We start from the raw sequence: 25,550 nt of genomic DNA on the forward strand, positions 1-25,550 counted from the left end.
TTTGAGATTGTTATTAAGATCGTGCTCTACTGTGATGATTTGGGTTTGTTTGATAATCAGAAAAAAGCATATTCTTTTGGGTGTTCAGCCACACTGCTTTGGTGTCACAACTGCACATTGGTTTCACAGCTGCAGGACAAATTCGAGCATCTTAAAATGATTCAACAGGAGGAGATAAGGAAGCTCGAGGAAGAGAAAAACAACTGGAAGGAGAAATCATAGATTTTTATAAAATGAAAGCTGCCTCTGAAGCACTGCAGACTCAGCTGAGCACTGATACAAAGAAAGACAAACATCGTAAGAAGCAATAGTTTCTCCTACTATTCTGAGAGCCTTATCATTCTACATCCCATCTTCCTGTGAGATTGTCGTTGTAGCATTTAACTCTAATTGCAGTTCTCTTTTTAAAAATTGGCTTGCTTATTGTATATTTTCCCCAACTAAAGCGTGAACTCCTAGCAGGTCGTGGTGGCTCATGCCTGTAATCTCAGCACTGTGGGAGGCTGAGGTGGGTCGACTACCTGAGGTCAGGAGTTCGAGACCTATCTAGATAGGCATGTGAAATTATCTAGGAAATCAAAGGATTGCAGATGGAATCAGAACCATGTTGCCACAGTTTCATTCTGGCTTCAGCCTTGAGTACAGTATGGACTGAATGGAGACTACTAGGCTCTCAGCCATCTGCTGCGTTCTGGTAGTGCTCTACAATCATGTGTCTCTACTACTTCTTTTCAATGTAAATACTAGTGTAAAACTACTCAGCCACAAGCTCTGAGAGAGATCGAGAGATGTCCTTCTCTTAATAGAGATAAGTCATTTGGTGGAATAACTCTTCGAGTCAACCAGTGTAAGTAACAGAGACACCAAAAACCAGCCATTAGTTTAGTTTGCTTGACCCAGCAATCTACCTCTTAGTATATGCTTTGGTGACACTCATGTACTTATGCACCAGGTGGCAGGTGTGTACTAGAATTAAGATATTCATAGTAGCATTGTTTCAGATAGTAAAAAAGTGTTATCCACAAAAAAATGGATGAATTATCAGTGAAAATTACTGAACTTTGGACACACACACATCCTGCCAACCGTCATCAAAAAAAGTATTATTTCTTATTCTCCATCCTAACCTAGATAAGTGGAAGAGAAGAAAGAATTTTTTAAAAAAAGTCCTGATAGCTGGAAAACTTCCTTCACTGTATCCAAAGTTATGAGAACTCTTTGGGTTGTGTCTCCAAACTGAGATTCAGAAAAGCAATCACAATTAATCAATAAATTATCATTTTCATAGGACATTTCTAAATTTCCAAAGTGAATATAGCCTTTTATTTTTCAATCCAGCTAGCTAGCTAGGTCCATCCATATCCATGCACATCATCTGGTTTAATAGATTTCTCATTAAGCTGTATTCATCTGTATATATTCTAATGTTGGAGAATTTTCTCAAATTTAAATATGATTTAGATAAACTTAACAGAGTGTCAGCAGTACTTAGATAAAGCAATTTTTTTTTTTTTGAGAAATGGTCTCTCTGTCACCTAGGCTGAAGTGCAGTGAGGGAGTTATGCCTCACTGCAGCCTCAACCTCCCAGGCTCAAGTAATCCTCCCACCTCAGCCTCCTGAGTAGCTGGGATTACAGGTGTGCACTACCATGCCTGGCTAATTTTTGTATTTTTTTTTGTAGAAATGGGGTTTCACTGTGTTGCCCAGGCTGGTCTTTCTGGGCTCAAGCAATCCACCCACCTCAGCCTCCCAAAGTACTGGGATTACAGGCATGAGCCACTACATGCAGCCTAGATAAAGCAAATTTTTAAATTGATTTGATACTTGATTTTACTCATAAAAAAAAACCTGAATGCTAATTGTTAACCAACTATTGTTAAATTTTAAGGGCAATTGGGTAGCATGGTCTTAGGTCTGATTATAAATGTTTGTCTTTTTTGGGAGCCTGTGATTTTTTCAATACAAAGCAGCTTTTAAAACATCTTGTGAGAACGGTATTTAGGAGGAGAACAAAAAAGGGAATTCTGAATTGTAATGACAGATGTAAACATGTCTTTCATTAGGGTTCACTTTGGTTTTCTTTTTCTTTAGTGGTTTTTGGCAAATTTGTCATATCAAGAAGCACTTTCAGACACACAAGTTGCTATAGTTAATATTTTATCTTCAACTTCCAGTAAGAAATTTGTCTTTAAAAATCTGCATTATAAATCAGTGTATGTATTTCTGGTATATATATATGTACATGTACAACATTTTAATCTTGTTATAGCTTCTTACATTAGTTCTAATATACATTAGTCTATTATAACTGCCTTTTAATCTGTATACAGTCAGGTGCTGCATATGATGTTTCAGTCTACAACAGACTGCATATACGATGGTGGTCCCATAAGATTATAATACTGTATTTTTACTGTACCTTTTCTATGTTTAAATATGTTTGGATACACAAATACTTACCATTGTGCTACAGTTGCCTACAGTATTCAATACAGTAGCATGCCATACAAGTTGGTAGCCTACAAGCAATAGGCTTATAGCATATAGCCTATCTGTGTAGTAGGCTATACCATTTAGGTTTGTGTGAGTATGCTCTATGATGGTGGCACAAGGATGACATTGCCTAACGACACACATTTTCTCTATATTTATCCCTGTTGTTAAGCATGACTGTAGTTTCATGCCTTAGCCTGTGCTATTTATGTTCCTTCAAATACTTTACAATATTTTTTATATAACAACATATTACAGTTTTATAGGCTGGCCTTTTGTATTGTAGTTGCCTTTCCCTTCACACATCCTTTCCAGAGATCTTTTTCTAGACCCTTTGGCTAAAATTTAATTGCTTATTTCAGAACTATAATTTGCCCTATGATAGGTGTTTTATTTTTAAGATTGAATCACCTTTCAAATCTGGAAGACAAAAGTATTTTTAAAGCTATAAAAGTAACTTTAGGGACACAGGCTTGATTATGATGAAGTCAGCTTGTTACTCTGAATAAGATTTAAGTTTCCTATTAGTTTAAAATAAATAGGACTGTACTTGATCTGTACTGTTGAAATAAACATGGTTTAGTTTGGAGGCTATTTTATGCATGAACTTTAAACATTTCAGTCTAGTCATTACTTAACTGCAGTCATTTTCTTAGTTAAGAGTGACAAAAATAATTTGAAAGGTAGGTATATAATTTGCTTATTTAAACAATGAAGTTGGTAGTAAAAATGTTGACAGTATTTAAACTCATGTACCATTTTTAAATTCTTTTCTCCTCATAGGACTTTTTACCTTAATCCTTGCTGCAGTATTTCCAAGTAAGAGTGGAGATAGATTTACCCTTTCTAAACTATTAGCTGTAATTTTAAGGTAAGCATATAGTGTGATAGCTAGTTTACTCTGCTTAAAAATACAATATTACAATTTCTGATAGTGGCACCAGGGTAGTTTGTATTGTAAGAGCAAAGAAAGATGTGGATAAAAGAAGGCTTTAAGTGGACATGATGCTACTTAGCCCTGTCACATCCTGCACTAGGTTTCTAAACCTTCCTGGGTAGGGTAACCAGAGGGAAAACCCCAAGGCTGCTTTGGTTCCCATTCATGTGTCTGCAGACTCATCAAGTATTGGACTGACATTCACACTTAATGTGGCAGCTTAATCCTCATAATCTCCCAAGTTTCTATTTCTTTTTCTTAAGGCAATTTCCCCTCTTTGTTTTGATTTTTATTTCTCCTTTTTCTACTTCTCTTAGAAAGCTAACATTCAGTTTTCTCTAATTGTCTAAGCCTCAGGTGATGTTTCAGTTATTTTCTGTATAATTCATTTGGCAGTTTTGCACTACTGCATAATATGAGTGTTGCTGATAACTATACTTAAATATTTTAATTTAACTTTGTGTATGTTTGTCTTGTCTTCCCTACTGGTTTGTAAACCCTTGAAGGCCATAGCCTTGTTTTATATTTGTGTCATCAAAGACCTAGCATAGGGCTTTGCCCATAGACAGTATTGAAAAAAGATGTGTTGGTTTAATAAAACTTATTTTATGAAACAAAATCAGAGAAGGTAGCAGGATGATTTGATGGAGAGTAGTGTTTCTTGGTTATCAAAGCTGAGATTGAATAAGAGCTCTGCTGTTTGCCCTGGGGCAGTTTCCTTAAACTCTGAAAGGGTTTCCTAGTTGAGAAAATGATATTATCTATTTTACCTTGCAGCCTTGTTTTAAAGTTTAGTGGTAATAGCTATGAAGTGTCTGGTATTGGGCAATCATAGAAGACTGGTAGCTCTTAATATTAAATGTTTTTCTTTTTTAGTTATAAGGGTAAATTAACCACGGTTGCTCCAATGGGCAGCTGGTTGATCCAACTAATTTATCATTTAGACTTTATGGCCACTAGGGATTTATTCTTTTACATGGTTTACTAATGTTTTAAGCCGAGCAAATTTTTGCATTAGGGAAATATGTTTGTATTGGAGAAGTAAATGAGGTTTTATTTAACTTTATTTAAAATATGTGCTAATTTATAACTTTTCTTCGTGGTATCTTAATAAAGACTTGATAAAGAAGGAAATGGATATAAAATATTGAACTTGTAAGTATTTTGACAGAGTACATTACTTCTTCTCATTAAAGTAGGTAGACGAACAGAGGTTGGCAAACTATGTTGGGTCAGCTGCTGGTTTTGTAAATCAGATTGTATTAGAACACAGCCACTCTCATCTATTTGCAAATTGTCTATGGCCATTTTAGCACTACAGAGGCAGAGCTGAATTGCAATACCATGTGGCCCAGAAGCCTAAAATATTTACTATCTGTACCTTTAAAAAAAAGTGTTACTTAGAAATTTTTTGAGTAAGTATATGTTCTTAAGAATTATGTATTAAACATTGTTTAATATTTTGTTTTGAATTGGCTTTTTACTAAGAGATTCAATTTCTGAGGCTATAAAAAGAATTTTACATAGCAACAATCTTGAAGGGAATCTAAGCAAAGAAATCTCATTTCATCAATTGAGAGACAAGAGTGTGGCCTCAAGCCAAACAACTTGGAATCCAATCCCATCTCCATCATTACTAGTTTTGAGATCTTGAACAAGTTCCTTACATTTCTGTGCCAATTTTCTCATCTGTATATTGGGGATGATAATAGGATTTCTCTCATAGGATTATTATGAGGATTAAATGAGTAGAAGTTCTAAAGTGCTTGGAACAATGTCTGATAAACAACAGGAGGTGCTCACTATATTTAGCCATTATCATAATCATCATCATTTAAATGGAAACAAAATCCCTGGTTTCTAATATATTGTGGATACTCAATAAATAATAGCTGAATCTGAATATGAACAGTGATTATTACAGAAAATTGTGATGATTTAATTGAAGGGTTTGCATATTTAATGTAAGGACTACACTTGAGTTCTGATGACATCTTTCCGTAAGGGAATACATATTTTCTTTCATCTTCCTCTCCCACTGCCACACTGGTCTTTCTCATCAGGGTGAGAGAATTAGGCTAATTTTTTTTTAATTAGCAATATCTCATCTACTTGAAAACGTGTTACAATTTATAAGATTCATAGAAATAGACAATGTAAAGAGTTCCCTGAGGACAGGAACCACATCTGTATTGTTCACTTCTGTAACCCAGTGCTTTGCCCATATTAGATGCCCAGAAAATAACAGTTGAGTTTATGAATGACCTCTGATATCTCTACATCCTTAATTCAGTCTTATTTTTATCCGCTAAAATCATGAGATTAGTGAAATTGTTTAAGCACGTAAGGATAGTTTTACTGTTAATTTAGATTTTACCAATAAGCAAGAGTAGTACCATTGGTGGATTTATATGGGTTTGATATATTTGTATAATCCAAAAGAAAGATTGGAAAGGGATGACAAGTTGGTTAATTCATTCTTAACTGAAAGACAGTGGATAGCATAGCACATAAAAGCACTGGACTCTGGAGTAAAACTGCCTGTATTTCAGTCTCGGCTATGTGATCTTGGTCAAGTTACCTTACCTCTTTATGTATTAGCTTTCACATGTAAAATGGGAATGGCAGTAATAAGACTTCCTTATAAGGTATAATATTGTACATTTTGTGAGGATTAAATGAGTTAATACAAATATAACACTATATTATATTGATATTGTTAGATATTATTATTGAAATTGCTAAATTATTTGATAGTTTTACCCAAAGTTGAGATTAGTCTTGATCACTTATAAATAATTTTTATCTTTATGATTAGCCTTTTCAGAATTCTTTAGCTCATCATTAATGACTGTTATTCTCATAGCATTGGAGGTGTTGTACTGGTAAACCTGTCAGGGTCTGAAAAATCTGCTGGAAGAGGTACAATAGGTAAGTACTTGACTCTGGAGTCTCTCTGTTAGAGTAAACAAGAAAGTTACATGTGCGTGCTCATGTGCACAGATGAACGTACGAAGGGTAGGCACTAGCAGGGTGTTTTTTTTTTGAACTTTTCCTTTGGAAATAACATAAAAAATGCGTAAATAGTTTAGTGAATTCTCATAGCCTTCACCCAGATTTTTCAAATGTTAACAACTTACATAAATATTATACAGTTATAAAAATCAGAAATTAACGTTGATTATGATACTGTTATCTATAAAGCCTTTTCAAATTTTGCCATTTTTTCCACCAATGTTCTTTTTCTGATCCAGGATCATTTATTGCATTTAATTGTCGTGTTTCCTTAGTTTCCTTTAAATGCAGAAGTGTTCCTCAGTCTTCTTGTCTTTTATGACCTTGACACTTTTGTAGGGTACCACCTAGTTGGTTTGTAGAATGTTCCTCAATTTGCATTTGTCTGACATTTTCTTTGGTTAAATTGAGGTTGTGCATTTTTGGTAAGAATATAATGGAAGTGATATTGTTTCCTGATCAGTGCATTCTACCAAAAGGCACATGATATTGATTTGTCCTGTTGCTGGTAATGTTAATTTTAAGGTGGTTAAAATTAACCACCCTACTCCAGTGTAAAGTTACTAATATTTCCCACTGTAAGTAATAAGCATCTTGTGGGGGATACTTTGAGGCTATACAAATTTCCTGTTGCTGTCATATCTTCACCCACGAATATTGTCATTTACTCTTGATTCTTGATTCATAGTTACTGCTATGGTGAACACTTAGATTTTGATCCATTGCTTAGACTTAACAAAAACAAAAGTAATCAGAACCTAGCTGGGCTGAGCATGGTGACTCATGCCTGTTATCCCAGTGCTTTGGGAGGCCAAGGTGGGAGGATCGCTTGAGGCCAGGAGTTCAATACCAGCCTGGGCAGCATAGTGAGACCTCATAATAAAAAATAAACCTAGATTAATTATTTCTCTTTGAATACTTCTTTAGATATTTGAGGTTTATTGAATAGAACAATGCTTTCTGAATTATTCCTAGCTACTACCCAATGAGCTGTGCTTTGAACCTCCTCACCTCTTTCTCACCCAGAGCAGCTTTGTGTATATAAAACAATGTATGTATTTGGTATGTGCATGTGTATGCAAGATTTTGTTGACAGGCTTTTCCTTAGCTTTAAAAAAGTTTGAAAATAATAAAAAAAAGTAATAAAACATTCGTCTTTTGAATAATTGATTAAAGTATTGAATATGACCACTTGGCAGAACATTATTTAGCTGTTTAGAAAAGTTTAAATGTTTTTGAGAGTTAATAAAGAGAATCAGTATTTATTATTCATGTACTGTGAGATCTGTATTATGTTAGCTATTTCGGAACATTAAAAAGTATAAATTATGTGTTTGCAGTTTTCAAGGAGTTCTTGATTTGGAACAATATGAGATTTATAAAATGAAGCTACTAGGGATTAAACTAATACCATACTTGACAATAGTAAGTATTGTCTAAAACAGAAGACAGGACAGAAATACAGCCGATTAGAAAGAGGATGCTTTGTGGAAGAAATGGAACTTTAACAGAGCCTTTAAGATGGGAGTGGTAGTGTAATACATATTAAGAATGGTATATGGGGGTAAGGAAGACAATACAAGCAACAGCTTAGTGATGGAAAAAAACATTTGTTAAGTTGGAAAATGCCAGGTGTCAAGATTGTTTATGTAGGGTAAAATAAGAAACATGCATTTCTAAATTAAAAACAAAGTGTTACTTTGGAGTTGTATTATTATAATATGTATAGGTTTTGGTCGGATCATTGAGGTGAATGCTTTTGCATTTATTTGTTAACACATTAAACTCCTTCCTGTACTCCTAGAAGACTTGGATGGGGTAGGCTATACCTTTTCATTATATATCTTTATATCAATATAAAGGTGATTTATATCATTATATATCTTTTCACTTTTGTATATTCTTGCAATATTATCTGACACATTATTGGATTTTAAGCGTATATTGAATGAGCTAATGAGTGATTGCTTTAAATCACGTCCATTTTTACAGGTTCCATTTGGTCTCTTGCTGGAGCCATGCTCTATGCTGTCTATATTGTTATGATTAAGAGAAAAGTAGATAGAGAAGACAAGTTGGATATTCCAATGTTCTTTGGTAAGAATATATGTAACTTGGGAGGCTATTTACTCTAAATGATTAACACAGGGTTTTGCTTTTGTTTTTTGGAGGGAATAGGGAAGCCTTTTTTTTTCTTCCGTATGATTCTTTAAAACCATTTAAAGATTATGAAGGCCAGTCCCAATGTTTTCCTTACTTTATCCTGCATAGTTGTGCACCTATGAGGGAGTGCCCGTCTCCTCAGTGTGAGACAGAAAGAAACTCCTAACACTTTTTTCAAATTGATGTCTTCAGACTGCAAGTCAGATATTTATCTCACTGATAGGACAGATTTATGGTCTTATAAGCATGTGAGAGTTTACCTGCTGTATTTTACATTTTGCCATTTTTGAATAGTTAGCAAAGGACTGGGGAGACTGCCCCCGAATTATATGTTTAATGCTGTCGCAGTCTATGTACTTATGTACATTAAAAATTGTGGGCCATTTAAATGCTTTTCATTTGCATTTTATCTTTAAGACACAGACACTTTTATAACATAGATTCATTCTCAAATTACCCAATTATAGTTTCTGGATATGGTTTATAAATTTTCCTTTGCCTGACATCAGTTCAGGAAAGAACTTGCGATATCTGTAGGACTACAGATGAAGAACACATTGACAAGATAATCTTTCAAAAGATATCTGAATATAAATAGATAAAGAAGCTCCGTGATAAGAGTTCAAAGTGCAGCTTACAAGGAGTCAGGAGACCTGGAATCCAGCTGTTGTAACTTTATTTATCTCACAGGCATCTGAAATATGAGGAAATTGTACTAGATGAATGGCCTCTAAACTGTGATTTAGGGAATAGGTAGGCTTCTGGGATGGTTGGAAGGAAATACAGTTGCATGCAGGGGTCTAGTTCTTGGACTCCTTTGCTGCTTCACCTGTGGAACAGCTCTACTTTGTTGAGCATTTTGCATTAGAATTTAATTTATAGTAAAGATTTATCTTATGGCTGGGCATTGTGGCTCACGCCTGTGATCCCAGCACTTTGAGAGGCTGAGGCAGGAGGACTGCTTGAAGCCAGGGATTCAAGATCAGCCTGGGCAACATAGGGAGACTGCATTTCTATTTAATTTTTTTTTTAAAAAGACTATTTTAAAACTATTTTAAAACTAAAAATAGATTAAATACTTGTACCTAAAGACTAACAAAAATAAAATGTTTGAAAAGCCATGAGGCTGAATGATTGCTTAAATTCTTTTTAAATATAGAATTCAAGAAATATAGCATAATAGCCAGGTTTGGTTACATGTGTTTGTAATCCCAGCTGCATGAGAGGCTGAGGCAGGAGAATCACTTGAGTCCAGGAGTTCGAGTCTGCAGTGAGCTATGATTGTGTCTCTGCACTCTAGCCTGGGTAACAGAGTAAGATGCTGTCTCTTAAAAATGAAAAGATAATTTTAATGATATTTTATTTGAGAGTCATAGAAAATTTTATTTGGAATGGAATAAAATGCTAGTTTTTTTTAGTGTTATAGGTAGGTGGTTGGGTCAGTGGTACTTTTTAAAAATTTATACATTGACAACTTGCAAGAAAAATTGCTTAATTTACTCATATTAGGGAGAGTGCATATAGACATGTGGCTTGTGTTGGTCCTGTTCATATGTGATGTGATATGTAAAGCAATATTGATCTGCCCTGGGCTTTAGAATAGACAGGATTTGGAGAAGTTAGGATTGGGATGTTGGGGGCTCTTCAGGCAAGGGAGTGTGAGCAGAGGCTTAACAGGGAGCAGTGAGTAGATCTGAATGATTGTGCTGGAACTTCGCTTTGTGGAAGAAGAACAGAAAGGCATGTGGCGCCAGATTCTGGGCAGTTGAGGGAATAGGTGGGGTCATTGGGACTTTTGTCTCTAGGTCAAAGGATGTTAATTTATGTGGGATTTCATAGACTCAGCACTTCAGGGACTAGAAAATAGATTTAGATCTTGGTAATGCCACATTTTGGTGTTTCATTAAAACAACTTTGTAATGTTATTTAAGCATTTTAGGTCATGTGTCCTTGCTGTATATGTGTTCTTTTGTTGTTGTTTTTTTAATCAATAGATGTAAGTTGGTGTATTAGTCTGTTTTCACACTGCTATAAAGAACTACCTGAGACTGGGTAATTTTTAAACAAAAGAGGTTTAATTGACTCACAGTTCTGCATGGCTGGGGAGGCCTCAGGAAACTTACAATCATGACGTAAGGTGAAGGGGAAGCAAGGCATGTTTTACACACTGGCAAGAGAGAGAGAACTTGAGAAGGGGGAACTGCCAAACACTTTAAAACCATCAAATCTTGTAAGAACTCACTATGATGGGAACAGCATGGGGGAAACCACCCCCATGATCCAGTCTCTTCCCACCAGGTCCCTCCCTGACACGTGGGGATTACAAGTCAAGATGAGATTTGGGTGGGGACACAGAGCCAAACCATAATAGTTGGGCTCCCTAAAACAGGATATGAGATGGGGAATTTGTGTGGGTGATTTTTTGTGGGGAGTTCACTGAAGGAAAAACTTGCAGTGAAGGAAGCAAGATAGAGAAGGGGAAAGAACCGTGTGGCGCACAAGTATAACTGAGGTTTGGCCCAATTCATTGCAGGTACTGAGGCAGGGAGCAGAGGGAGAGCAGCTAATATGTCTGGGCCTTGAGTCGTGATGGCTGGCCTCGTAAAGCCTCCATCAGTTAGTAATGAGCTGCAGAAGATGGGGTGGAGTGGAGGGTGGGAACTTGCTGGGAAAGGCAGACTTATTTGCCCCCCTTCACAGAAGTGGGGTGGCTGTGAGTCTTTAGCATCAGACAGAGAGTGGGTGCTCCTGCCCTGTTAAGATTTAACTAGGCATCCTAATGACTGGTTTATTATTTAGGTGACATAGTAAGTATCAATTATATATCTACTGTAATTTAATTTTCTTTTAAGAAAGCTGTATAGTTACATAAATCATATAGCAAATTTGTGACATAAACTGTATAGGAAGTACAACAAAATTTATTATAGAATTGTAATCTTTTTTCTTTATATTCTTTACTTTTACTTGTATATAGTCATATATAAACTTAATTTCTATAATAATATTAGCTAACTTTTATTAAGTGCTTACCATGTGCCAGATACTATGCTATATTTTATGTGTTTTGTCTACTCTTCCCAGAAACCTAATTAAATATTATTAAATGTTATTTTATGCTTATAGATTGGAAAACTGAGGCTTAAAGAGGTATAAGGCTTGCACTACTATTGAGTGATATATAGAGCTGGGATTGGACCCAGGCAGTCAGACTGCCGAGTACACACTCAACCACTATGTGGGATGGCTTTCCTTAATAACTAGTCAGTGGTACTTTGCTCATACGTTGAATAGCTCTTTGTGTGTACATACTTTCTCACTAACTAGTTAGAGGTCTGGGAATGCAGGAACCAAGGGTTTTATCTCCTTTGGAACCTTCTTCCATTATTGCTCACAAAGCACAAGTGTTTTGGACATAAATAATTGAATCAGAGAGCAAACCATCTAATTCCTCAAAATTAATTTAGGCTGAGTACACAAACACATACATACCAGTTATTTCTTTTAAGTTCTAGGGCACTATATTATCAGTAGCTAAGGTTAACAACCCTTCTTGTTGAGTTGTCCTAAGTGGTTTATTCCATAGTAGTTGCTCCCATACAATGTGGATAGTTGAACTGAGTGATCACCAGTTGCTTCAGACAGTTTTTTTTTTAATGGTGTTGAGCTATTCACAGGACTGACTTAAAAACAAACCAACAGAAGTTTTAGCTAAGGAAACCTCCCAGAGTGCTTTTGTGCAAAATCTAATTTTGATTTTAGAGTTAATAAGCTTGGAAAATAGAAATAAATCAATTTTAACTCTTGTCTCTTTTATACATGTTCAGGTTTTGTAGGTTTGTTTAATCTGCTGCTCTTATGGCCAGGTTTCTTTTTACTTCATTATACTGGATTTGAGGACTTCGAGTTTCCCAATAAAGTACTATTAATGTGCATTATCATTAATGGCCTTATTGGAACAGTACTCTCAGAGTTCCTGTGGTTGTGGTATGTACTGTTTATTCTCCAATTATTATCAGTTGATTAATTTTTGGATATTTTAAGCGTTTATATTTGTCTGTTTGCTGGTGGCCCTTCCTGTGCACCCCATTCTGCAACACACATACAACTGAATACTTTAACTCCACTAGAGCAGGGACTTTGTTTTTTAACTTCTGTGTGCCCATTCTAGAGTAGTACCTTGTCCACAGAAGGAGCTCAATAAATACTTGTTGAATGAAAGAATGAATATGAATGGTGTAAATCTGTAAAAATGTTTTAGAAAGTGGAGTATTATGCAAATGAAAGTAGTCATTATCTAATGGATATCCAAACATATGAGGTATGTGTGCCAAGTATGAGTGCATGAGTTCTAGTTGAGAATCCAGGAGATGGTGCTTATTTAAGAGGCTTTGGAATATCTGTTTGCTTGTTCATAGGTGTTTTTGTTTTATTTATTTTCAGGACCTTTCATATGGGTGAGCCAGATATGTAAACCTTAAACTGTGATTGATTTGAGATGTTAACATACTTTGATATGCTGTATATCCAATATACTGATATGCGATAATAAACTTAAAATAGTTTGAAGACAGTATCATGTATGGAGTTTGAGAGACCTTTCAAATAACAGAGCTTTATACTTAGTCCTATTTTTATTTAATAGAAATTTGAAATGAATAGAATGAATAAAACATAAGTGAATAAAATGAATTTTATTACATACCCATTGAAACTGTTAACTAGTTTTCCCTTGCAAAAGACTGCAACAGAAATAGACTTTTTTGTGAAGTCTTCCTTAATGCTCTGCCTATAGTGCTGTGTCTCCCTGCCCAGTTAAGAAATACCTATTTTCTTGGTATCCCCCATATCACTCTCTTTTGTGTAATACTTAAAGATTTACTTTGTATTGTAGTAATTTATGTTCTTATCTAAACTCCTTTGCTGATCTAAAATTCTTTAAAATCATAATCCATTTGCTCATTAATTTTTTCATCTTTAGTTATGTACATTTTAGATACTCGATTTTTTTAACCTTAACTATTAACAGATGACAAAAGGCTTTAGCCTTTAGCTAAATTGGATCCACCTTAACAGCTGGATTAAGTCAAACAGGCTTTATAATTCTACCTCCCAGGTTTTTTATTATAGTACTCTGCATGATAAACATCCAAGAACATATGCTGTATTTGACCCCGAATGCTCTTTTCACAGAGCAGCTAAGTAGTGGGAACCACAAGTACTTGTTTCCTTTACCTCATCAATAAGGACTCGTTGTTCAGCCTCTGTTCATTACTTCTAGTGACACTTTATTGAGAGATAGCCCCTTTTATTGCAGGACAGCATTATTAATTCTGACATATACTGAGCTAGATTTTACTTGCCTATAACTTCCATGGATCTGTAGTCCTAACGATATACATTATGGTTTTATCTTGGCTTATAATTCATTTTCTCCTTATATGCCCAAATTATCAGTCTTTATAAATGGCTCATCTGTCTCCATTGGGTGTAATATTTTCTTTCAATTCAACAAAATGGTATGCAGATAGATATTTCAAAATTTCATACCCACATTGATAATTCAAGGTGAAAATAAAGAGCTTACTTAGCTTTTGGTTAGGACAATTGTTAGAAAAATGGAAAACAACAAGAAAATATTTTTTAAGAATATTCAAGTCTTTCTTTTTTTATGCCAAGCCAAATCAAAAGAGTAACACATGATTTTAGTGTTCATGAAGGTGAGATATTTTTGCTTGGTGACAGAATCACATGTTGGCTTATCACTTCCTTAAAGTCTATGTGTGAAGTATTGTCCTGCAATGTTAATAATGCTGTTTTCTTTGTTATCTACAAATCATCACAAAACTGTAATAACTGTTCAACAGTTTTTTAAAAAAATTAATGAAATATAAGCTATACACCCAAAGTTGAATAATATCTGCAAACAGATCTTGAAAATAGCATAAAATATTTTGAGCTTTTTATACTTATATATTTGTATTTTTAATATTTGAAGAAAAACTTTGAGAATCATCTTAATAACTTTATTATATTTTATGTTTCAATCCATCCTAGCCCCTTATCTTTGCTCCTGATCTCACAGGCCTATATTATAGGATAGAAAGTCTTTGTTCAGTGTTTTTCTTTGGTTGTTTAATTTTTTAAATATAGAAATGTATATTTTCTTTTTTTTTGGGGCTGCTTTCTTACCTCATCATTGATAGGCACACTTGCACTAAGCCTTACAATACCTCTGTCCATAATAGCTGACATGTGTATGCAAAAGGTAAGGAAACTATTTATTATTCATAGATATTTTAGGTGTGTTATTAAAACAAACCTAATGAAAGTTGAGATGTGATTAAATTATGAGGATACAAACATAAATAATACTTGATGCTTTCTCTCCCAAGGTGCTTTACTACATAGAAATATAGAAAGTACCGAAGAAATAGATAATTTCCATTTTTAGCTTTTCCATTTTTTCCCTAAATTTCTAAGTTAAGGGCATCATCTTCATATGTAGTTCTCCAGTTTTTGAGCTGATTCTGTTCCAGAAGTTCTTTGGTAAGTCACATTTTATCATACAAGCATTTTAGTTTCTGCGATAAACCCTGTCACAGGCTCCTTCACACTGTGCTGAATGAGCAGCACAGGAATCATGCTGTTTGCAGTAAAAGTTAGCCATCTCTCTCTGGACTCAGCAGAGTGGGTATCCCATCCCTTTTCTCTGAAGGCCTAGTATGGATGTGGGGATTCTCGTGATAAATATTGGCAATGCTAACACCACAGAAAAGAGAATCTGGGATGTTGCTGCCAGCAGCCTAGAAGGGAAGAGTTTATTCAGTGCTCCTGAGTGTAGCAGGAAGAACAGAGGTATGCTGTTGCCCAGCACTGAAAGATGGAGCATAGCCATTTATCACACAGTTCAGTATATGTAGGCATTTAACTTTTAACTGCAACTACTAAGTCACAGAAGTGTGTGTGTGTGTGTGTGTGTGTGTGTGTATGTGTGTTTTAGTCTAATATAATTTGAAGAGGGAAATACTTCAAGGCCCAAAGGCTTATAATGTGTACAAGCAATAATCAAAATTTTAAACCTATTTTTCTCTAGGTCTTAGCCAGGCACAGTGGCTCACGCCTGTAATCCCAGCACTTGGGAGGCCAAGGCAGGCAGATCACTTGAGGTTAGGAGTTCGAGACCAGCCTGGCCAGCATGGTGAAACCCCGTCTCTACTAACAATACTAAAATTAGCTGGGTGTGATGGCAGGCACCTGTAATCCCAGCTACTTGGGAGGCTGAGGCAGGAGAATCACTTGAACCCGGGAGGCGGAGGTTGCAGTGAGCCAAGATCATGCCACTGCGCCAAGATCATGCCACTGCGCTCCAGCCTGGGCAACAGAACAAGACTCCATCTCAAAAAAAAAAAAAAAAAAGATAAAAGCAAAATATGCTTAGTGCTGTATATCCTCTTTATTTATAAAATAATTCTTTACTGATATTTAACTTTGTTTTATGGTCAGTAAATTCTTATTTGTCATGGTTAAAGAACTGAGATTCTTTCCTTAATTGAGAATTAATTATCTTACATAACTTGCATTTTCAAAGAATGTGGATATTCTATATAACACTAACATTGCACATTATTACACATCATTCTTTTATAGATTTAAGTAATATCTAGGCCCTTCTTCATCTTCAGGTCATAATCCTGAATATGAACCAAACTGGTTGTGAAACTGGGAAGGTGCTACTAGTTAGAGGATTTTGGTAGACTACTGTGTAAATCATCTTTATTGTACTGATATTTTAAAAACAAAAGCTTTGTAGATTGAAAAAAATTGCAGCTTAATGTTCAGGAATTTTTAAGAAAATAGTCACAGGGGACCTAATTGTATTAAATGATTAGTCATTTCATAATTATCATTACAAACAATAATGGTTATAATTTGTTTAATAAAGTATTTTAGGGTAAAGACAAAACGGGGAAATGTATGCACATGCAATTAATTATAAAAACATAACCAAACTTTAACTGATTGCCCAGTTCTGGATATGAAGACAATCAAGAAAAGATTTGGTGTTCTTGATTGTCTTCATATCTAGAACTGGGCAGTCAGTTAAAGGAGCAGGCTGTGTGTTGGTGTCAGGATTGAGGTTAGGGAGATTCCATCTGGAAAAAGCAGCAGTGTGTGTCCAGAACTGTAACACAAACATGATAAGAGAAATCTACTTTTCTAGGGTTTTTAGGTTTAATTAGCTAACTGTATTTATATATAGCTTCTGAAATGTTAGCATTTATTAACATTGTGCTTGAAACAAATTGGTTATTTAAATCTATTTATAATCATTTTATATAATAGAAAGCATCCTTGATCATATTCTATTTGATATTCAGATATATTTAGGAATTAGAAAAAAAATTTTTGTTTACATAGGTAATTTTCTTTGTTGTAATAAATGGCTTCATTTCTTTTGTCTTAGCTTGTTGGAAATCAAATTAGAAGTTTTTTATTATGAGACAACATACAAACAGCTACATTGTGGAAAGTGAACTTGCCTTCTAAAGTCTTTTAGGGCTTTATCTATCTTTATTAAGTTTGCTTTGATTCAGTTATGAAATAAGGTTTTTAGTTGAATATTCATGAAATAATTCTATCAACTATATCTACATTTTTAATCGCATTATTTATAACTTCTTAATACCTTTTCTGATCTTGGATAATTTAAATGCAGCATGGTTTTTCCTGATTATTAGTCATTCTGGCAAATATTCCAGGAATATGTTAAAATATATTGGTAATTTCATAACTAAATGAAGGCTTTTCAGTTTAATGACTATTCTTTCCGGGGTGTTCTTAGGCTGACTCAGTCATTTTATATGAATACCATAGAAATAGGGTATGCATGTTAAAAATTGTCAGTTATTATTCTTGTGTTATGCATTGTGAGTTCCCTCATAAAAGACATTATGCTCACAAAACTCGTTTACTCTGACTAATGGTGCTATGAAATGGAATAGTATATATTTTCCACCAGAGGGAGTCTTACCTATGATTCCATGCCCTTTTTTTTTTTTTTTTAATTCTCAAAGAGGGCAAACACAGTTTTCCTTCCCTATTTTATAGATAGAAGTTACTATTTTCATAATGATTTTTAAAGCAAACCTCCTGTGTGTTACACTTAAGTCTCAGTAGTTGATCAGTGTAGGCTTCTTTGACAATCGTTTCTGATCTTTAGCTGAGTCTAGATGGTAAAAGTGAACCAGTGAAAGGGAAGAATGAGTTTTGTTTTGGATGGCATCTCATTATTTTTTATTTTCTTTTTATTTATATATTTGTTTTTCTTATTTTTTTTCTTTTTGATTTTAATACCTCCACCCTACTTACAGATATTTTTTATTTTCTTGACAACCCTGATAAATGATGGATTGGAGGATCAGACTTGTTGACATCACTGATGAGGCTTGTCTTGTTGCTTGTCTTCTCTGGCTAACATTCCTTAGTAAAAATATTTCTATTTTTTTTCTTTATTTTATTTGGTCATTTCATTTTGAGCTTTTTTCATTTATTACTAGATAAGCGAGTTTTGAGTGTCAAATTTGCACTTAATTTGTTTTTGGTACTGTCATAAGGACTGTAGCATACACAGCATACTACAACTGTAACTTTTTACGAAAATATACATTTTTTGAAGATGACTTCAGAAACTGAGGGAGAGAGACCCACTTGAGACTAGGCAGCAAACAGTGAAGAAGAAATGAGCAACATGGTGTGCAGGAGCAAAGTTTCATACTGTATATCTCTACTCTAAGTGTACAATGCCTATAAATGGAAAGTATGCTTTCTTGGCTTTCCTTTAGCCTATTTTCCAAGCAAGAACTATTGTTGTTGGTAATTTAGGTACATGGAATAGTAAGTTGAAGTCTTGAATTCTTATTTAATAATAATACACTTAATACATTGTCAGTGTTTAATTTTGTCTTCCCATTGTTCTTATTCCTGCTAGTTTTCACAAATAGAAAACTTACACTGAAGGGGGAAATTGCCTTAATGATAATTGTGGGTGTGTTTTTTCCTCTATCTTTTATTTTTAGGTGCAGTTTTCTTGGTTATTTTTTGCAGGAGCTATTCCTGTATTTTTTTCATTTTTTATTGTAACTCTCCTATGCCATTATAATAATTGGGATCCTGTGATGTTGGGAATCAGAAGAATATTTGCTTTTATATGCAGAAAACATCGAATTCAGAGGTACGTTTAGTCCCAATACACATTTTTAAAAATAGTGTTTGCTAGATAACTGAGAATTGCATCATGCTGGCCTAGCTTTTAGAGATTTTTGTGAGGAATTATTGAAAGATGATAACTTATATGTTACGGCAGATGAAAATAATTTGTTTAGATCTTTTGGGTAATAAGATTCTTTCTCTTTCTTTCTTTCTTTCTTTTTCTTTCTCTCTCTTTTTCTTTCCTTTTCTTTCCCTCTTTCTTTCTTCTCTTTCTTCTCTTTCTTCTTTTTTTCTCTTTCTTGACAGAGTCTTGCTCTGTAGCCCAGCCTGGAGTGCAATGGCATGATCTCAGCTCACTGCAACCTCTGCCTCCTGGGTTCAAGTGATTCTCCTGCCTCAGCCTCCTGAGTAGCTGGGATTACAGGCGTGCACCACCATGCCCAGCTAATTTTTGTATTTTTAATAGAGGCAGGTTTCCCCGTGTTGGCCAGGCTGGCCTTGAATTCCCGACCACAAGTGATTTGCCTGCCTAGTATCTACATGTTTTTAAAAAAAAAATATGATTCACAGGAAATACCAAAAGGTTTACTGTTTTGCCGTAACAAACTTAAATATAGAAAACTTTTATTGGTTTGAACATAATTCATGATAGAATAGTATTTCCTCAGTTTTTCTTTCCAATTTCTTTCTTTTTAAGAATGAAAGCTTTTTACATTTTGCTATAAAAAGAACTTGGTTCCAGTGACTCTGGAGCTCAAGACCAGCCTGGGCAACATATCAAGACCCTGTCTCTAAGAAAATTAAAAAAAAATTACCCAGACACAATGGCATATACCTGTAGTCCCAAGCTACTTGGGAGGCTGAGGTAGGAGGATCACTTGAGCCCAGGAATTCAAAGCTGCAGTGAACTATAATAGCACCACTACACTTTAGCCTGGGTGACAAAGTGATACCCTGTCTCTTATTTAAAAAACAAAAACAAAAAACGCTAACTTGGGACAAGTTCTTGGGAAATTTTATCCTAGTGTTGGTTCTGCCACTGACTTGCATCCTGTCCACATAGCTTCAGCCAATGGAATAAATAAGGTTTGAGGTTCCTTTTCAGCTCTAAAGCTTTCCTTAATTATTGCTTTTTTTTTTTCTTAAGAGTTCCAGAAGACAGCGAACAGTGTGAGAGTCTCATCTCTATGCACAGTGTTTCTCAGGAGGTTGGAGCTAGTTAGCTGTTTGTTGTCTGTAGCCCAGGTTTGTATGTGAGCTGGGTTTAGTATTGAATAAGGTTCTTATCTGTGTCATATTCAAAGGGTTGATTTTCTATAATTAGTTGTTTGAGAGGCAATACAGCCTTAGAGGCTAAAGGGGCTAAAGCCTGGACTCCAGTTCTGTCTTCTCCACATACTAGCTGTGTGGCCCTATGCAAGGTTCTTAATCTCTTGATGCTCCGGCTCTCTTATTTGTGAAATGGGATTACAGTAGAACCTCCCTTATGAGGGTGTTAAAATAGTAAATACTTGGTAAATATAAAGTATGTATAATAGTGCTTGACTCAAATGATCAGAAAGTTTTAACTCATTTTTATTCATGCTAAGGGTCATTTTATTTAATAATATGCTTTAGAAAAATATTTTTTCTCTGATGATAAAAGAAAAATGTAATATCCTGGGGTACAATATACTGGTTGGAAAATACTAATCTTTATGTGTGTGTTTTACATAACTGGCACAGTGTTTATCCTCATTCTCTGACATTGCTTTGTCATTTAACAATGCTTCTGGAATATTTTTCCATTTTTTACATTTTAAGAAATAGTGTCTTTTATATGTCTTCGATGATAGAGTACATGACATTTAATATTTTGCTGAATGAAAGCTTGAATTAAATGTAACATACAGATTTTGCAGGTACAAAAGTGATTATTTAGAATGAAAGATCACAATAAACTACTAGAATTTTTCTAGTTTTTCTAAGACATCTTTAGGCAATTTATATTGAAATGTTTCTTGATTGCTACTGAGTTTTCCCTCCCTATCTAGAACATTGTACAACTCCTGTCAGTTGTTAACACTTATATTAGGCTTGAAGATTAAGTTTCGTTATCCTCATGGTAAACTTGCTTCTAACCTACAGCTAATGGTCCTGGTTTTCTGTTTTTCTTTAGTGTGCTGTTTTTAAATCTAGTTTATACCTGCACATGGTTTGAGCTCTAGTTCTCCAAGCCTTTTTGTACAAGGCAGTTACCCCTGCCCTTCCCTGCCCTGCTCATCCTGCTTTCATTTTCTTCCCACTCTGAGGAAATTAAACTCTTTGCTGATTCTTTTGGTATTTTCCTTCTTGTCTCCCTAAGTATCACGCTTATGACTTGTGTTTCATGAGTTCTCGGTTTTAGGCATCTTCAGCTGACTTTCCCACTAAGATCAATGAGGACAGATTATTTTCAAGTTTACTCCTCCTCTGCTCCCACCTCATATGCCTACTGTCTCCATATCAGTTCGGCCTCCTCATCATCCCTGTATAGTTATTGCATAATTTTGGATAGATCTGTAGTCAGTGTTTATATTGTTGTCACTAAAAAATTGTTACTTATAACTGAGCTATGTAGGATTCGTCCTGGTATTTCCCTTATCCAGAGATCCTCTGTTACTACCCTTTTTGGAGAGTAAACCTTAAAGTCTTCTCCTGGGATAGAGAAAAGGCACTTGGCCAACTGTGAAAAGTAAGAGAGGGCATCTGGGTGTCTGTCTGCTTTTTCTATAGACATTATACCAGTCTTCTTGTTTTTAGTTGTTTCTTCACCCCTCCTTACAGAGATATCTAGTCCTGTTTTTCCATTGCTAACCAAGAGTTGGCTGTTATTTTCTCATCTCTCTACTTTTCTTTTTGTCCATGTGGTTTGTTCCTTTTAAGAAAAAAATTCCAGGCTGGGCATAGTAACTCATGCCTGTAATCCTAGCATTTTGGGAGGCCAAGGAGGGAGGATCACTTGAGCTCAGGAGTTTGAGACTAGCCTGGGCAACATAGTGAGACCTTATTTCTGTTAAAAAATATATTTTTTTAACCCTTTGTTTCCTTTTTAGTGAGGTTTTGGAGAACAAGTGGAACTAAATATATGTTTATGTGCCATCTTTAAATTTAAAAAAACGTAAACACAATTACAGTAAGTCCTCACTTAACATCATCAGTAGGTTCTTATAAACTGTGACTTTACGCAAAATTACAGCAAACCTTTTTTTTTTTTTGCATCAACATTATAACATAACAACACTGAACGAAAAAATGTTATTCGGGGACCTAAAGTCAGTTTCCTAGAACCTATGACATTAAGTGAGGACTTTGTATTCTTGAAAGCTTTTTAATGCTGTAATTTATGCATTATTTTTCTTGGGTATGCTGTGCATTGTTCTCATACTCACACTTAAACCTACCCATATCCAGCAAGGTTTCAGTATTTTTAGAAGTGAGAGCTGTGTAAAGAAGAGAGTGAAGACTAGAGAGGATGGATTGCAATAGAGTAGAATAGACTGGGCAGGTGTCTTTGTCTTTGCAGGAGTAATGGTGGAATATACCAGGAGTACAACTAACTGCTAATACACAGTCTTTAGTGTTGATGTCAGCTTTTGACATTGCTATAGAAGTCACATTCATAAGTTCTTAGTACTCCAAATTTGAGTATCCAGTTATTAAGTATGTATACAGTGAAAATAGGTATTTCAATCTTAAGATAATTTGCTTTTTAAAATGTAAACTATAGAAAACTAAAACTGTGAAATTATAATCTAATCACATTTCTGTGGTTTCTGTTTTTAGCTTGATAATGGAACTATACAGCGAAGAGACAATCTCTGGCAAGTTTTTGTAGAAAAAATGTTTCAGTGCCTAGTCTGAAAAATAACAGTTTCAGTTCTTTGAAACTCTAAACTATATTTTTCTCATACCTGTTTTCTTCATTTTCATAATGAAGCACTTTGCTATGTAGCTGTGTACATATCACTACAGTTATAGGAAGTTTCAGTCTACAGTCCATCCAAAGGACCAACCTGCCTTACACATCTCAAGGAATTCAGCTGTTGAAATCATTTGAACTAATCAAGGAATAAATCCTAATGTTCTGGGACTTTATTTTCACATGTTAAATGCTGGAATATATTATGAAAATGTTTTCAAGAAATCACTTAAGTGTTCATAGACCAGTATTTCTGACAGGTAAAATGCTAAAATAAGCTACCTGTAGTAAGTGTGGATTATATTTTTGGGTTTTGTAGAATATTGCAAATTAACTACACAAAAAATGTTTAATTTATGCAACAAGCATGTTTGTGCAAATTTCATGGGACTTTAAAAAGAATAAGTATTTGAGAAAATATCTGGTTCACTTACACTACATTTACTGTATTATTCTTTTATAGCATTAGGTGCCTTGTATTTTAAATCTGTGACAAACCGTGGCAAATTTTTAAAGGGGAAGTATTATTATAAAATGAAGAAATATGTATTTCTAAAGGCTATATTGCTGTAAACTTAATTGATAAAGCTCTGCTTAATTTAGAGTTTTGAAGAAATAGTCTCCCTTCAATTAAGAAATTTTCATAATGGAATGATTTAAATTGAAGTGACAAAGAGTATTATTAAAATACAATGTTTATACGTGTATTTGTGTATTGTAGATGTATCAAGTGATTTCTAATTTTTTTTCACATATGAATGTGCCAGATTACTCTAGAACTAGATGTCTCTTCTTTAAATAATTTTAGTTTTCCTGAATAAATTTGTAATGGTTAAAGTACCAAGTAAGTAAGGCGAGAAGGGATTCTGTTTTTAAAATCACATCAGAACTTTTCCTCTACTAAGATTATAAATTAAATGTAAAATACTCCTAATTGCAATTCTTAAACTTAGGCCTTACATGTACTTATTATGCAACTGCTCCTGGACTCTATTCACCATAGATATCAGTAAATGTATGTCCCAGGATTCACAGGCTTTTGATTAATCAATATTCTTTTCAAGTTTTCTGTGTGAAGAGTTTAGTTCTCTTCAAAATTTCTTAACTAATCTGATTTTTAAGAATTCTCTTTGCAGTGTTTAGCTTCCTATTCACATTCTTAAAATTGCTTTGGTGTTACCATGAGTCTAAAATGAAGTTTAGCCTTCCTTTTGTTTCATTCTGAGAACTTCTATATTATATTACCTTTAAAAATTGTTTATGATATTAAATTTAAAATACAAACAGCTCTCTCTCTCTTTTTTTTTTTTTAAATCATCCAGCCCAAAGTGGCAAAAACAGCTCTTTTCTCATTTGGCACCACCAATAATGCAAGTTAAAAATAATGTTGAGTTTATTATACTTTTGACCTGTTTAGCTCAACAGGGTGAAGGCATGTAAAGAATGTGGACTTCTGAGGAATTTTCTTTTAAAAAGAACATAATGAAGTAACATTTTAATTACTCAAGGACTACTTTTGGTTGAAGTTTATAATCTAGATACCTCTACTTTTTGTTTTTGCTGTTCGACAGTTCACAAAGACCTTCAGCAATTTACAGGGTAAAATCGTTGAAGTAGTGGAGGTGAAACTGAAATTTAAAATTATTCTGTAAATACTATAGGGAAAGAGGCTGAGCTTAGAATCTTTTGGTTGTTCATGTGTTCTGTGCTCTTATCATCACACAGGTCATGTGTTGTTCCTCAGGATTCTGGAAGTACTAAGCCGTAGTTAACAGGCTGCATAGACCTTCAGCCAATCTTCTTTCATTATACTGCTGCTTTTCTGTTTCTTAAAAAACAAAAATCAATGAACAACTTCTTTAGAAGGAAGCACCACTGTTCAATTGGTTAACTGAAAGTATGAATCACTGCCGCTTTGCTTGCCCACCTGTTGGCTTTTTCTCACAGGTTTTATTTATCTGAATGATTGTTGCATTTGAATACTGTAGCCATGGTGAGTGAGGAGTTGAAGACTTCCTTTCTGCACCTTCATAGTTAAGGGTTCATCTTCTCAAGAAATAAAGTTGTGCTGGGTTGTTTCAATTCTGTAGATCACCTAGAAACTAGGTAACAAGGCCCTTGGATCACAATGGGCACATTGCAGGTCTTTGGAAATGCTGGGAAGGGGTTACATTCAAGTAACTGCTGACGTCCTTCCTCTCTGTCAGACCCATGTTGGCCTGTAATTATATTTTTCTGAATCTAAAAACAAATAGAAATTTCTGATATCTTTTCAGTCTCCTACTTTTCTTTCCATTCATCACTTAAATCTCATTATTGTATAACGTTTCAAATTATGACCTGGATTGAAGGAAGTCTGTTTTGTCAGGGACTTTGTTAGGTGAACATCAGAATCTCAACTACAACAAAGCTGAAAAATGAGGCAGCCTTAACAGTAAATGCTTTTGGGCCGGGCGCGGTGGCTCACGCCTGTAGTCCCAGCACTTTGGGAGGCCGAGGCGGGCGGATCATGAGGTCAGGAGATTGAGACCATCCTGGTTAACACAGTGAAACCCCGTCTCTACTAAAAATACAAAGAATTAGCTGGGCGATGTGGCGGGCGCCTGTAGTCCCAGCTGCTCGGGAGGCTGAGGTGAGAGAATGGCGTGAACCCAGGAGATGGAGCTGGCAGTGAGCCGAGATCAGGCCACCGCACTCCAGCCTGGGCGACAGCGAGACTCCGTCTCAAGAAAAAAAAAGTGAATACTTTTGAAATGAGTGCTTTTTGAAGCTTAGAAGAACCATTAGGT

The 25,550-nt window shown here is 34.9% G+C and overlaps 1 protein-coding gene across 1 annotated transcript; it reads left to right on the forward strand.

Moving 5' to 3' along the window:
* Positions 1–655: 655 nt before the first annotated feature.
* Positions 656–24,047, forward strand: LOC129526003 (solute carrier family 35 member F5-like). Its single transcript, XM_055358921.1, has 10 exons — positions 656–694; positions 2,093–2,174; positions 3,278–3,365; positions 6,298–6,362; positions 8,439–8,543; positions 12,437–12,593; positions 14,763–14,877; positions 18,689–18,843; positions 19,969–20,066; positions 22,626–24,047. The coding sequence occupies exons 1-9, from the start codon at positions 656–658 to the stop codon at positions 20,042–20,044; spliced, it is 882 nt and encodes a 293-aa protein (XP_055214896.1). The 3' UTR covers positions 20,045–20,066; positions 22,626–24,047.
* The last annotated feature ends 1,503 nt before the right edge of the window (positions 24,048–25,550 follow it).

This window comes from Gorilla gorilla, chromosome 10 (genome assembly GCF_029281585.2).
Source record: "Gorilla gorilla gorilla isolate KB3781 chromosome 10, NHGRI_mGorGor1-v2.1_pri, whole genome shotgun sequence".
Lineage (NCBI taxonomy): Eukaryota > Metazoa > Chordata > Mammalia > Primates > Hominidae > Gorilla > Gorilla gorilla.